At 37.3% G+C, this 15345-nt stretch overlaps 1 protein-coding gene and 1 pseudogene across 1 annotated transcript; one reads left to right on the top strand and one right to left on the bottom strand.

Annotated features, from left to right (window-relative positions):
- Positions 1 to 3836: 3836 nt before the first annotated feature.
- On the top strand, positions 3837 to 4768 carry LOC143390264 (olfactory receptor 4S2-like; annotated as a pseudogene).
- Positions 4769 to 13373: 8605 nt separating this feature from the next.
- On the bottom strand, positions 13374 to 14327 carry LOC143391659 (olfactory receptor 4S2-like). Its single transcript, XM_076844418.2, has one exon. The coding sequence runs from the start codon at positions 14325 to 14327 to the stop codon at positions 13374 to 13376; it is 954 nt and encodes a 317-aa protein (XP_076700533.2).
- Between the last annotated feature and the right edge of the window lie 1018 nt (positions 14328 to 15345).

Raw genomic sequence — 15345 nt, 5'->3', positions numbered from 1 at the left:
CTTTAGATGATCAGAAAGGGGAAAGTGGATTCCTTTCAGGTAGGTCTTTTGTGGTATGAAGAGGAGTGAAAAAGTGTGTAGATGCTCATTTTATTCTAAAGCAGTCAAGCCACCTAATTCACAGTTGTTGAAATATCCTATGATTTGAGTTCTCTTATACTGAAGTGCTTCTCAGTGCAGAATAATACTTTTGCTAAAATCAGCACAAAAGCAACAGAGGAAGGACTGTGTAAAAGCAGGGACATGTGCCTGACTCTGAATCTGAATTATAGTATTGCTATTATATTATTACCATTATAATTATCATTAGTGTGTGATGCACAAGAGAAGGTGGACTTTGATGATTAGCAACTGTAACATATAGTTCTGACAAAACCTGTAACTGTCCAAAAGCAGAAAATCCCGGCGACAATAGTGCTGCAGAAAGGGTACCTGAGAGCACCAGGTTCAACAGCAGTGGGAAACAATGAACTAGACAGGTATTGAAGGGATGGGGTTATTACAGGAATACAGAGGCATGGGATAATGACAGGAATCATTAATGCCTATGGCTTTGATTTATGAAGAACCTAACAAATCTTTCTTTTGTGAAAACAACCCCATATGTCCTTCTGGTTTTTTTTAATTTTGTTTATTCTAATTTGTTATATATAACAGCAGAATGCAATTCAATTCATATTACACAAATAGGGATTATTTTTTCATGTCTCTGGGTTGCACACAAAACGAGTCAGACCATTCCTGTTTCCATACATGTACTTAGTGTAATGATGTCTATCTCATTCCACCATCTTTCCTACCACCATTCCCTTCCTTTTCCCTCCCTCCCCTTTGCCCTATCTAAAGTTTGTCTATTCTTTCCATGCTCCTCCCCATCCCCATTATGAATCGGCATCCTTATATCAGAGAAAACATTCCGCATTTGGTTTTAGGGATTGGGTTACTTCATTTAGCATTATATTCTTCAGCTCTATCCATTTACCTGCAAATGCCATGAATTCTGCCATGTGACCAGTGCTGGCTTCCTTAAAGAAGGTTCCATTCCTGAGTAAACGCTAGGGAGTTTTAAATTAAAGAGACAAGACTCTAATTACCTTTAAAACCATCTTCAGGACGGCTTCTCCTAGCTTCCACCTCCAGTGACCTAATGCAGTAGCAAGGTTTACAGAAGAGACTAGTGCGAGAGAGAAAACACACCAGGGAGTGAGCTTTTATTGGGGAACAAAAAATTGCAGGGAAAATCTCATCCAATGAAGGTTAAGGAGGGCAGCATCCCAAGGTTAGGGGCAATGATTGGGTCTTCGGGAGAGTGGCCAGACACGCCTCTGCACTGACAAGCCCTAGGACCTGGGAAAGCTCTGACACAGCTGTGTCTAAGCGCCTCTCACCCAGCCAGGGAGGTAACTCAAATCACCTGCGAGGATGGCCTCCCTCAATGAATTTATTCTATTTCAATGCTGAATGCTGAGTAATATTCGATTGTGTATATATTCCATATTTTATTTATCCATTCATCTACTGAAGGGTATCTAAGTTGGTTCCATAATTTAACTATGGTGAATTGTGCTGCAATCAACATTGATGTGGCTGTGTACTGGTAGTGTGCTGTTTTTAAGTCCCATATGCCCTTTTCTACCCCAATATCAAAGTGGCCCCACTAGTGTGTCTAAAATTCCAACACAGAAAATCCATTTAAATTAAATTAAATCCATTTTAAATGAAACACCAAACATTTTCTAAACCCATGATAATTGTAACTAAAGAAGAATCTCTTCCTGGAATATTAAGTTCACACAAGATTGAGAGAACTCAGATATTCTAGAAGGAGACTTAATAAACTTGAAGGATACATGAGAGATGTACACTTTACAATACAATCTTTCCTTTGTATGTTTTGTTTTGTTCTTGTTTTTGCTTCATTTTTCAATTACTAAACGAATGTTTAAAATACTAAGCCATAGTGAATCCTGGGGAATCCTCCATCACTCTGAGTTTGAAAGTTGAGAAATATTCTGAGACTCCATTTCCCCCCTTTCAAATTGAACAGGGATTCCTTGTCTCCACAAATTCCTTTTATTTCTTCTTTTCTCTTTATTTTCTACCTTTATTCTTATCCTACAAGAGGAACTCAGTATCAAGGTAGAATTTACTGTCTATATAGTGATTGTGAAGTTAACAGTCTGTTCTTTCACAAATGAGATAACAAAGTCCCCATGGTGGTAAGTGACTCACCCAGTTTCAGCACCATGATTTTAGAGTCAGGTCCTCCTTTCCCTACTGCACATTCCAACACCTCTTCACGGTAGGAGCTGGAGCTCAAACAGGAGCCATAAGTTCATCTGCAGAAATATCTGAAGGACCCTGCAGAAGTCACCCCATCTCAACATATCAAGGACTCCTGAGTGGAGGAAGTGACCAGGCATGGCAGTATTCAGAAGGGACCATGTGGACATGTGTCACAAGGGGGTAAAATTGTGACATATGCAGTCAAACCGAGAAACGAAGAATGTCCATGCACTTCTGTCCCTTTCAATGTTTTATTCACTCAAATTACTCAATACAATTTCACTCTATAGGTTCTTAATCAAGAAAATGACAATCCTTAATGCTAGGCACTGCAATAGACATCATCAATTCACAGCAAACAATTCTAGATTAATTAAATTCACAGCCAACAATTCTAGATTAATTCTAAGCACTGCAAAACACACTTAATCATGATAGTCTAATGACAGACATTCCCTCTGCATGCTAAGTTCAAAAGTCTTAAGCCTTAGACTTTATGTCCAGCAGATGCAAATTCACTCAGACCATGGTGACCAGGTCTGCAACCAAGGCAGGCTTTTCCTGGAGTGGAGTGGACACCCGATTGAGGAGAGGGTCATAGGGAGAAGCTGAGGCTCTCATCAAGGTCCAGACAAGGTGGTAGAGTTTAAGAGCAGTGAGGATCACACAGAGGCTCGGGAGATGATGACAAGTGATGTGGGAGCCACATCAGGCTCCCAACCAGCTTGAGTGCATCCTTGTTTCAGTTGGCTGAATCCCTGTTCATTTGCTCTATTATTTATACTAAAATTTTTTGGCATTTGACCCCCATTTTAATCCTTATCAGCTACCACTGGACTTCTCAGTGACACCATTTACCATGGGGTCAAAAATATCTGGTGTGGTGGTCTCCACCCCGAACTTCTCACCTTTTCCTCTATCAGGTGAGGACAGCCTGCCAGGGACTTCACTCTGTTTATCAGGGTTAGGGGAAGTAACTTGTTTGTGGCCATACTGGCGGGCTCTGTGGGTTGCCTGGTGAAACTGCAGGTTTCACTGGAGTTTCTAAGGTAGAGTTGCTTAGGCTCAGGACTAAGGCCATCCTAACAACATGTTTTTACTTTTATGATCCTAGTAAGGGCAATTTATCAGATATACAGTTAACAGCATATCCACAGTTTTCTTCTGAATATTGATTTCATTTTTACAGAAAGAGAACTTAGTGAATTTTTATCCACAAATAATATTAACATAAATAACCAAGATACACTCTTGATAAGATATGTGATTTTGCTAAAACTTAGATGGAATTTATTTCTGTTGACTTTGTTTTCTCATTTGACATGAATAAATTGGATATATTATAGAGGAAAAATGATCAGAATAGATGCACTTTAACTAACCTAGGGATGCATGCCAGTCAGTAGTCAGTACTGATTGTTCCATTTTCAACAACTACTGTGATCGATCATTCACTTATTCTCAGTTAGAAATAAATGCTGATTGTCTTTCTGGTTTTTTTTTCCAGATGATATAATTATGTTGAGAAGTTGACCTGCTGGATGGATTCCATGGAAAAATTAGACAGTGTAACTGGACTCATTTTCCAGGGCCTTTTTCAGAACCCAGAGGTTGAAGAAGTCTGTTTTGGGGTGTTCTCATTCTTCTACACATTCTTCTGGGAATCTTCCTCGAAATGCTGATAATTTTCATGGGGAATCTATTGAAAATACCCATGTATTTTTTCCTCAACTTCGTGTCATTGATGGGCATTTGTTTCCCCTTCTGTCACAGCACCAAGATGATTGTTGACATGTTAGCAAAGAACAAAACTATCTCTTTTGTGGGGTGCATGCTGCAAGTCCTTGGGGTATATTTCTTTGGTGGCACTGGAACCTTCATCCTTATAATAATGGTTTGTGATCATTATGTGGCCATCTGTAACATTATATGACCATCATGGACAGGGAGAGGTGCAGTGAAATATTGTTGGGGACCTGGGTAAGTGGATTCTTCCATTCTGTTATCCAAGTGGCTCTGGTAGTCCACCTAGCCTTTTGTGAACTCAGTGAGATTGATCACTACTTTTATGATGTCCACCCTGTGCTCAAATTTGCCTGCACAGACACCTATCTTATTGGTGTCATTTTGACAGCCCACAGTGGTACCATCACTCTGGGGAGTTTTATATTTTTGCTCATTACCTATAGTTTCAAACTGGTGTCTCTGAGAAAGCAGTCAACAGAAGGAAGGTGCAAAGCTCTGTCCCACCTGTGGAGCCCACATTGCAGTGGTCATCATCTTTTTTGGTACCTATGTGTTCACATACATGTGCTTTAATGTTACCTTCTCAAAGGATAAGACGGTGGCTGTATTTTATACCATTATCACTCCCATGTTAAATCCTATGACTTATATAACCAGAAATGCAGAAGTAAAGAATACTGTGAAGAAACTGTGGGGCAAGAAGGTGTTTTGGACCATGGCAAATGGTTGGGAGTAATAATTTAAACTGAAAGACCTTAAACTTTGTCTCTCTTGCTTATATACAGTTCACAATGAACTAAATAATGACATGATTAGATTTCCAGGAGAAACAAATGACAGAAAAACATATTGTTAAAAAGTAACTATCACTCATCATTGCTTAACATTAATTTTGTTATTTCTTAATCAAATGCTTTTCTAAAATATCAAGACTAAAGAAATCTTACTAAGCACAGAATCTCAGCATCATTATATTATCCTCATTTTTATCTTTGCTATTTTCTTTACTTGATTTTAAAACCTACCCTGAAATACTTGAGGTTGTTTACAGGGTTAAGAACTTTTCTGGTATGTATTAAGCAATTAATAAGTACTTAATTTTTCAATAGATATCTGGAAAACATGACAATTTAGCTAATGCATTTTGATAGCAGTCCTACAAAACACAATCACATTTCATTCCAGTAATATTAGAGTGGCTGCAGAGGTGTGAACAGCATACCAAAATAATAAAAATAAGCTTAAAGACAAAAGATTGGTTTATATTCTCTGGCATTAGTATTCATTTTCTTTTCTCACATCCTACACTGAATAGATGTAGCTGTTATTTCATCAATTATAATATTTCATTAATGTTCTTCTTCTAACCACCTATACTTTACTCATAGTCTGTAACCAGCAACATCTCTTAACGTACAGTGACTCCTAAGAAAACTAAAGAAACAATGAAAACAGAGCCAAGCATGACAATGGACAACTGTGACACAATTAACAGGGTAAATATAATTTGCTGAAATGCTTGTTTTGAAAAACTTAGTTCCTACAAAGTTTGAATCAAATAGTTTTACTGAGTCCATTTGTCTGTCTATTCATCCATCTATTTATTTATTTATTTTGACTGGACTTTCTTGCCCTATTTCCACCTGTGGTTCTAGAAAGACTTATACTTGACAAATATGTTTTTATTATGCTAAATTCTTGTGCCCTGATGATAGATTTCTCTTTCACATGAACCATGACCTGAGACTTTTTTTGTGTGTATGTGGATTAGTGTATCTCCAATTGTCTCTCTGCTTCACTGTAATATCCACCAGTGTACGCACTGCCTCTCCATACTTTTGTATTAGTGGTTGAGAGAGGGGTGGAACTATCACTCATGGATAACTGAGGGTTGTAGCTCAGCTGTAGAGTGCTTACCAAGCATGAGTGGGAACTGGTTCAATTCTCAGCACTTCATATAAATAAATTAAAATAAAGGTATATTAACAACTAAAAAAAGTGAATATTAAGAAACAAGACTGATACCTGATGTTGGTGTACTCATGAAATTAAAAACAAAGATAAAAGTTCAAAGATATCTGGATTAGAAGTTATAATAAATTTATAAACCATGCTCTAGAACCACACAAATCCATTGTTATAGTCCAAGATCAGACATTGTAGGCAATAGATCTCTTCTCCTTGATCAAGTTACCAAACTAGGCTGGTGATTAATATCATTTTGCATATTTTTCTGACCCAATTAAGCTAGGATTAGGGGTCTTACAAATATTTGTGTTTTGAGTAATCGTTTCTAGTAGTTTTTGTACAGTTGATGGAACATTTGAATACTTGCACTTGGATTTGATGATTTTGATATTCTTAGAATCAGAAAATTTGGACTGTCCCCAGTTTGAAGAAGTATGATCAATAGCTTTTTATCCCATTAATACACAGTCATAGCATTGACTGCCAGACTGATGTTGTTATACCATTACTGTAAAGAAATGGGAAATTATGACTTCTTGTAAACTTTAAATGAAAAAAAAAAAGTCAAACATTCTCATTTACCAGAGAAATAGTTTCCTTGGTAGTGAAAAACATGAAAATATTTCTCCCCGTTTCTAATTGCTAATTGTTATACTTCTTTCCCTGGAATAGCATAATAAGTGTAAATACATTTATAAGCAGTGTTAAATGGATTGTATAAATAGATTTCATGTTCCTTCACATTTCATCTATTTTTTCATATAAACATATCCATGAAACTAATACATTTATCACATTTTTTTGGTGTTTCTAGAATTAAAGTACTTTGTGGTTTCTGAATGAGATTGCCTTAAATATTTCAGTGCTTTGATGTATTTATTTCATATTTGGTTATCATCTGTGAATTTGATTTGACCAGCAGAGGAAGATAACTCTACTATTGTATGCATGAGGGAAAAAAGGTACATGAAATATTACTGGGCCCACTATGAGTCTTAAATTAAACCCAGCCATTCCCAGTCTGGGTCAGCTGAAGTCCAGCTTACCCAGAGGCCCATGAAAGAGAATTAAATGCTTTTTGTGGAAACTATGTGTGTTAGGGTGGACATTTACACTGCATCACTGAGTCTGCAGATCTAAGGAGAGTAGTGTCAAATACTTGGGCAACTTAACCACTAATCTACATCCTCAGCCCTTAGCTCTTGCTAAGATGCTGAGGCTTTCTTGGAACTTGGAATTCTCATGCCTCAGCCTCCTGAGATGCTGGGATTATAGGCAAGTGCCACCACACCTGGCCAGGTCTGGGTGTTTTTTATGAAGAAATACTATTACTGAAATCTCCATGACATTGTGATTATGCACTCCTTGCTACCCTAACACTTTCGTTTTTGCTACACACAGACAATAATACTTTGAGTAGATTCAATTCAGTTTCTTAGTGGGGACAATGATACAGGCGATAGAGCAACAGAAAATATCAGTTCTGTGTCTCTTGTACTTAAAAATGAGGTGATTTTTTTACATTCTTCAGGTATAAGGTCAAGGGACACAGAATTTCAGTGAACTTGATGAAAAAGTTTAGGAGATCATTTGTATAACATAGTGACTAAATGTGATAACGACATTGTGTTATAGGACATCTATTTGAGATGTCCTGGACACCAAATAATAACTTTGATAAGGTCAATGTAAATGGTGTAAGGACATTATATTGTTTAACTTTAAAAGCATTATTATTAAATAATTAAAATATATAGTAAGCACATTTTTTTTCATATTGTTTAGTTATATTTACTGCAGTACAAATCTCAAAATGTGAGTGCTTAGGACCTCTCTGTTTCTATGAGGTCTGATTCTGAAGCCAGAATTAGACAGGCAGTCAGTATAGATAGGTAAATCAAGTCAGGTCAGATGAGTCAGGCCAATTTTCAGTGAGTCCCAGGAAGTTGGAGACTGTTCCCTGAGGGATTCAAATGTTAATTCCTTCTGAGCCCTTCCTTTACTTTTTTGAAGAGCCTGCCCTTGCTCAACCTGTTCTAATGTAACCTGTCCCAGTAATTGCCCCTCCCTACAGGGAGCTGTAAGGTTGTTAATTAATGTGTCCTGGGCTGCGCCCTCCTGCCCTTCCCCCTTTAGCCCACCTTTTCTCACCAGTCATCCCAAGGAGCATTTCCTAGTCCTGTACACGGAAGGAGAAAGATAAGAGAAAGAAAATAGGAGAACAAAGGAAGCCTAAGACATATAAAAAGGAAAGAACCCTTGCTTCTTGGGATACCAGGATACCAGCTATGGCCCCCTTCTCCCTCCCAGGAGAAGCCTATGTTACCCCTTTTAAAATAAACCCTGCTTTATATGCTTGCCTTGGCTGCTTCTCTCATGTTCAAACTTCAACAAGTGAGGGAGCAGAACTCATCACAAATCACCAGCAGTATCATTTCTGATTCTCAGTCAAGATAATGATTTCCTAAAGAAGGATACAACTACAAAACCATGATCCCTTATAATTGCCATTATAAAATTCTATGATGTCAGTTATGTCTGGGGTCTAGAAAGAAAAAATATGTTCCATAACTTAAGATCCAGAAGAGATTTAGAGATCATTTGAACAAGGTCTTTGTATACATGTTCAGAGAAGTGAAGAGATGAAGGTTTACATTTTTTTAATACACTGAATATTATCAGTATGGAAAGTATGAATCCTCCAAATCTCTTGTGGTTGATTTTATTTCTGAAATTGGCTTATCTTCTGACTTTCTCTTGCTGATGTTGCAGGAGCTCCTGTAATTAAACAAACAAAAGTATTTTTTAAAGATTTCTTCAATTTATATGTTTAAAATTGGAGAAATAAAAACAGTAATAACTTGCACACACACAGAACGCTCTGAGGAAGTTTTATGCCAAACATTAATTCCTAATATGGTCTTCACCAGTTTTCACCTCATCTGAAGGATTTTGTGTTTGTTAGGTCTCTTTTTATTTGTAATAAGTTGCTTATAATATCCGACAGCCCTCAAATGTCTGGGTATTCCCTTGCCCCTAAATACCAGGATACCAGCTATGGTGCATAACAAGCTATTATTGGTGAATAACACTCCTAACCATTTTTCCCCCAAGGGAATCCCTGTGGCTTCCTACCAACTGTGATAATCCATAGTTCTGTCCAAGTTCCTAACAGATGCTCATGGAGACTGGCCACCACTACTACTTCTGGGACGTGTTCCCCTTGCTGAAGCTAGCCTGAGCTGACATGAGGCTTCTGCACATGACAATCATTACCACCACAGGGACGATGTCTCTTTTGACATTTGTTGTCTTTGTGATTTTTTACACCATCACCCTGTTCACCTTGAGGACTTGCTTCCCAAGTGCCACCTCAAATCCTCCTCGTCTGTGACTCAGACATCACTGTGGTTTCCTAGTTTTCTTGACCCTGTTCTTCACTATGTCAGGGTTGATTCCACCAGCGATGACACAGTGTTTGCTCTGTTCACACCATTATTTCCCCCTCGCTTAGCCCCCTCATTTACACACTGAGAAATACAGACATGCAGAAGGCCCTGAGATATTGTGGGGCCAAGACAGCTGAAGGTTATTGAAGCCTCTGGACTTGGCACCCTTTGCCTGATCTAGTTCCCTACCCAGAACCAATGTCATCAACACCACAAAGATGGATGTGCTGTCACCCACAGTAACAAACCCTGAGGAGAGAAGACCCCTGGCCACACTCTTTTTGTTGCTTTGTTTCTCTGAAATTTTACCTAAGAGTAGATCAGATGACCTCCTGGTCCCTCTTAGCTCTGACATTCTTCAATGTATTCTGTTCTTCATGAGTCCACACATATGGGCACTATAACACTGTTATCACAGCAAAGTATATGAATTGCAGTTACGTTCTGCTTTAGGGAAAAAAAAATATCTTCAAGGAAGAATCAGCTTTGTAGGAATAAGTACTAATTACTTACATTCATTGATTTTCATTGCAATAAAGAAAAATGAAAGCAATTTCAAAAATGAGTGTGTTGTATATTTCATATCTTTCAGTTAACATCTGTTTCTAAAATATAAAATGCAATGTAATTGCATATTACTATTAGACATTGCTTTATTTAATTCTTAGTACCCTTTAGGTGGTATATTTCAGTAATTAGAACTTTGAAATTTAAAGATGAACATCTATTTTTTTTCAAACTTTCAAATTTATCACAATGATTGTACTTATACGCTCATTTTTTTCCACATTTTCATTGGCGCATTGCAGTTGTACTTAATGATGTGATTCATTGTTACATATTCATACATGTACACGATATAAAAACATAAATTGTCCAATATTACTCCCCACCATTTACCATGGCTCTAGCTCTCACCCCTTGGACCTATTAGGTTGGTGGAAGTGGTCAAGGAACAACGCGCCAACCAACCTGCTCAAAAGAACCACCAATCAGGCGCTGACAGAACCACCTGTCAATCATCAGGGTCTCATGGCCAATCCTGGATCTTAGCCAGCGCCCCCCCACCAACTCCAGTAGGACAAGGGAATATAAAAATCCCCTTTTCCTGTCCCAATCCCTCCCTTCCTGCCCTAAGTCCAATAAAAATTCCAGTCCAGTCAAACTCCATGAGCTTCTCCTCAGACCTACCCTGTTGGTCTGAGGGTCTCACCTGGCAGCAAAATCTCAATAAAGCCTCCTTCAGCAGCCTTTTTAAAATCTGCCTCCTTTTGGTCGCTGCTGTCTGACCTTACAGGTCCCTTTCCTCCATTCATCCCCCTTTGATTTTTAGTAGATTCCCTGATACACACCTTTCTTTTCCTTTGTCCACTTTGGCTTCCACATATGCGAGAAAGCATAAGACTCTTCACCTCCTTTCTGAGTTTGACTTATTTCACCAAACATGATGGTCTCTAGTTCTATCCATTTTTTTTTTCCTGAAAATGCCATAATTTCATTTTTCCTTATGGCTGAATAATACTGAGTGTGTGTGTGTGTGTGTGTGTGTGTGTGTGTGTCACATTTTCTTTGTCCATTTATCCACTGATGGACATCTAGGCTGGTTCCATAGTTTGGCTGTTGTGAATTGTGCTGCTATCAACATGTGCATGTATGTAGCATGGTAGCAAGATGACTAATTCTTCAGGATAAATACTGAGGAGTTGTACACTCATTTTTAAAGTCTTTGTAAGTGTTCAAAAAACACTGTTTGTAAATGTACAGCATGGGAAATTTCCCAACCTCTGTAATGCTTTGAAATTAGAAAAAAAATGCAATGAATAAATAGATATTACTGGGGTACAATTTGTTAATGTTTGCATAAAATCTGCAAATATCAGTAGTATTATAGCTTTCAAACTATTCAAATTCACATCCGCTCCATATGTGGATGTTCTGATCCTGGATTAAAAACTGGGACAAGTCAGTCACAGGAGTGCCACCTGTAATCCCCATGGCTCAGAAGGCTGAGGCAAGAGGATCATGAGTTCAAAGCCAGCCTCAGAAAAAGCAGATGCTGAGCAACTCAGTGAGACCCTGACTCTAAGTAAAATACTAGATAGGACTAGGGATGTGGCTCAGTGGTTGAATGCCCCTGAGTTCAATCCCAGGTACACACACACACATAGACACACACACCCCAGAACTGGGGTGAGTCTGAGTTTTCAGGACTCTTTTTCCATCTCCTTCCCAGGAATTACAAGTCTACTTGCTTCCTCCCACAGGGACTGACTCAGAAAATTTCAGAAACAGGTATAACTTATAAAGTGGCTGGTGAAAACTTGAATAATCTTTCATATGTTTTAGTTACTGGTCTCTGTGAATAAAAACAATGCCATCTACTACCTTCCCAGGGACATCAAACAAATAATTATTCAGGGTAAAGGAATAAAACAAAGAGTATTATAGAGAGAAGTTATCAAATATGTGATATTTATTTATTATGCTGTTTTGCAAGCTCAGCTCAATTTTAGCTCTCTGTTCACCGGACAGCATAACACAGGGGGAAACATTCAAAAGACCTGTTTGTATTCCATCAACTCATAGAACTCTTATATTCTAACAACATAAAGAATCATCAACTCCCAGGTCCCCAATTTGTTTCCTGACATGTCACTGCCTGCATAGAAATTCACAGAGAAACTTGTTTAAAATGTAGATTCTTACAGACCTTTAACCTGGCCTAATAGAATTTTTTTTTAATTTCCATTTGTGCATGAAAAATAAAAGGCAATTATAATGATGAGTTTGTAAAGCATTGACCAACTCCTTTCAAAATTTAGAGACCCATCAAATGAATATTTACAGTAGGAAAATAAACACAAATTTGTATTATTCAAGCAAAATGCCTAAATATGGTTTTAATTTCAAATTCAAACATCTTGTGGATTTTTTTTATATTTTTTGCTTTTAATTCTGTGGATACATAAAGATCACCAGACATTTATTAAGCATTATGGTCCTTTTCATGAATAATGCTTATACTTCTCACCCAGCCACAGACACAAACCCAAGAACAGGCAGTAGCATGGATAATCAATGTCAGGAAAAGACACAATGAAATAATAGCAGAGGCCATTGGTGCTATGCATATTTACTAAAAAAGTAAATAAATTTCAGGCTTTGGCTCATGGAAAAGAAAGGAAAACTGGGTCACTAGAGAAAATATCAATTCAAAAAAGAAAAAAAATAATTGTCCAGAATGAGAATACTACTGAGATTGTTGCAATTGAAAAGGGGACTCTCACAGCTTAATCAATACAATCTTCTTACTGTTTGGGTACAGTGAGCACCACAATATGGAAAGATTTTTCCCAAGACCAAATGATGAAAACTAATCTTTTGTCTTTTCAGCTTTGGAGTTATCTGTTTGACATTCTGCAAACACTTCTGTTCTCAGTCCAGGCTTATTGGCTTAGTTTTTCCTATCTTTTGAAGAATTTATATAGGAGAACATTAGCTTTGATGTGTTGCTTTTTATGTATTCTAAAATCCATACAATATACGCATATGAGAGCTTAAAATGCACCAGTCATAGTTCAAAACCACAGAAATGGCTTTAAGTAATACTTCTTAGAACATTCTCATTTTAAAGTATCACAAAATATAAAATGGAGAAGAAAATAATGATACTGAATATGATAATTTTAAGTTTGTTAGTTACAGGAATACCTAGCATAGATTTCAGGATATTACCAGATTTTGAAATAATTAGGATAATAATGATCATACATTTTCTTTGTAAAATATGTTATTCTTTCATTTGTTCTTTCCTCAAATCCTGTAAATTTGTCCTGGTTGTCTTTATTGTACAGAGAGGTTAAACACAGTGGAGAAAATTTAAGATAATTCAAAAAATCATTCAGTTTAAATTATTACTTGCAACTATTTCCCACTAGTCCAAAACACCTTCTTGTCCCACAGTTTCTTCATAGCATTTTTTACTTCTGTATTTCTCAGTGTGTAAATCAGAGGATTCAACATGGGAGTGATAATGGTGTAAAATACAGCCACCATCTTATCCTCTGAGAAGGTAGTGTCAGGCCTCATGTATATAAAAGTACAGGGACCAAAAAAGATGATGACCACTGCGATGTGGGAGCCACATGTGGACAGAGCTTTGCGTCTTCCTTCTGCCGACTGCTTCCTCAGAGTCACCAGAATGACACTGTAGGAGAAGAGCAAGATCACAAAGCTCCCTAGACTAATGGTACCACTATTGGCTGTCATAACAATACCAACAATATAGGTGTCTGTGCAGGCAAGTTTGAGCACAGGGTGGACATCACAGAAGTAGTGATCAATCTCATTGGGTCCACAAAAGGGTAACTGGACTACCAGAGCCACTTGGATAATGGAGTGTATGAACGCACCTACCCAAGACCCCAACAACATTTTACTGCATGTCTCCCGGTCCATGATGGTCATATAGTGCAGGGGTTTGCAAATGGCCACATAACGATCATAGGCCATTACAGTAAGGATGAAGATCTCAGTACAACCAAAAAAATGCCCTCCAAAGATTTGCAGCATGCACCCTGCATAAGAGATAGTTTTGTTCTTTGCTAACATGTCAACAATTGTCTTGGGTGCAGTGACCGAAGAATAACAAATGTCTACAAAAGACAAGAAGTTGAGAAAGAAATACATAGGAGACTTGAGCAGGTTGCCCATGCAAACTGTCAGCATGATGGTGAGGTTTCCCAGAAGAATGACTGCATAGAAGAATGAGAACAGCACTAAGCAGACTTCCTCAACTTCTGGGTTCTGGGAAAGGCCCAAGAAGATGAATTCAGTTACATTGTTTATTTTTTCCATGGGATGAGTCCATGAGGCCATGTTCCCCAGAGACAAATTACCTGAAGGACACATGGAAAGTACCATCATCATTTATTTCTAATTTAGAACAAATGAATAGTTCTTATAGTTGAAAACAGAAAAATGGGTAGATACTCCTGATTAGTATACTCACTTGAAAATAAATTGCATATTTTTCAATTACCTTACTTCTATATAATATCATTTTTTTTTCACTTCAGATGTAGAAACAATGTCCAGAGAGGTAACATAAATCCCCTGAGTCTCACTTGTTACCAGATATCTTTCCTCCTTCACTGTGTATTAGAGTTTATTTCTAAATTGACTTTTCAGTTTTCTTTAATTTATTATTGATGCATATTACTTATACTGAATCGTGGTGTCCAATGCAGTATATTTGTATTTACATAAAAATGTAATTTAATAAAAATAATAGCTTTTATTTTATATAAGTCCTCAAATACTTGAGCCTAGAGACTTCCGCAGGTTCTCCTTCTTATGAATCTGGATCTCATCTAAGTGACTTCATAGCCCCTTATTTGACCCCAAGCTCCAGATGTGGTGTGAAGTCATAGAAACAAAATTATACAAATTAGGCTTTGATGTGATGTTGTTGTAGCCACAAGTATATATTTTAATTTCCTGGAGCTTCCATTATCTCATTTGTGAAATGACAGAGTTTCAATCTATCACTTATCACAATAGCACTTATTTCTACCATGAAATTAAATTGTCTCTGTAAAATGGATTAACCAAAACACGATTTATCTCTAAATTGGATCAAAGTAAAAGGAAGAAAAGTCAGCATTCAGTCCTTTAATGTCCACATTTTTTTGTGTGTATTCTTCTGATATTTCCAGTGTTATGGTAGTTGCATTAGATCTCCCAGTTTGGGAGAGTTCAAAATTTCAGGAAGAGATTACCATTGAATGATAATTAAAATTAATTTAAGAAGAGGAGAAAGTATTATTTAAATAGATGAACACTCAGTAATGGAGTTCCAGGCACTTTATTAGAGATTACTGCTATGTTTTAGTGG

This window comes from Callospermophilus lateralis, chromosome 2, assembly GCF_048772815.1.
Source record: "Callospermophilus lateralis isolate mCalLat2 chromosome 2, mCalLat2.hap1, whole genome shotgun sequence".
NCBI classification, from domain to species: domain Eukaryota; kingdom Metazoa; phylum Chordata; class Mammalia; order Rodentia; family Sciuridae; genus Callospermophilus; species Callospermophilus lateralis.
This window is presented reverse-complemented; position numbering and strand designations above follow the sequence as displayed.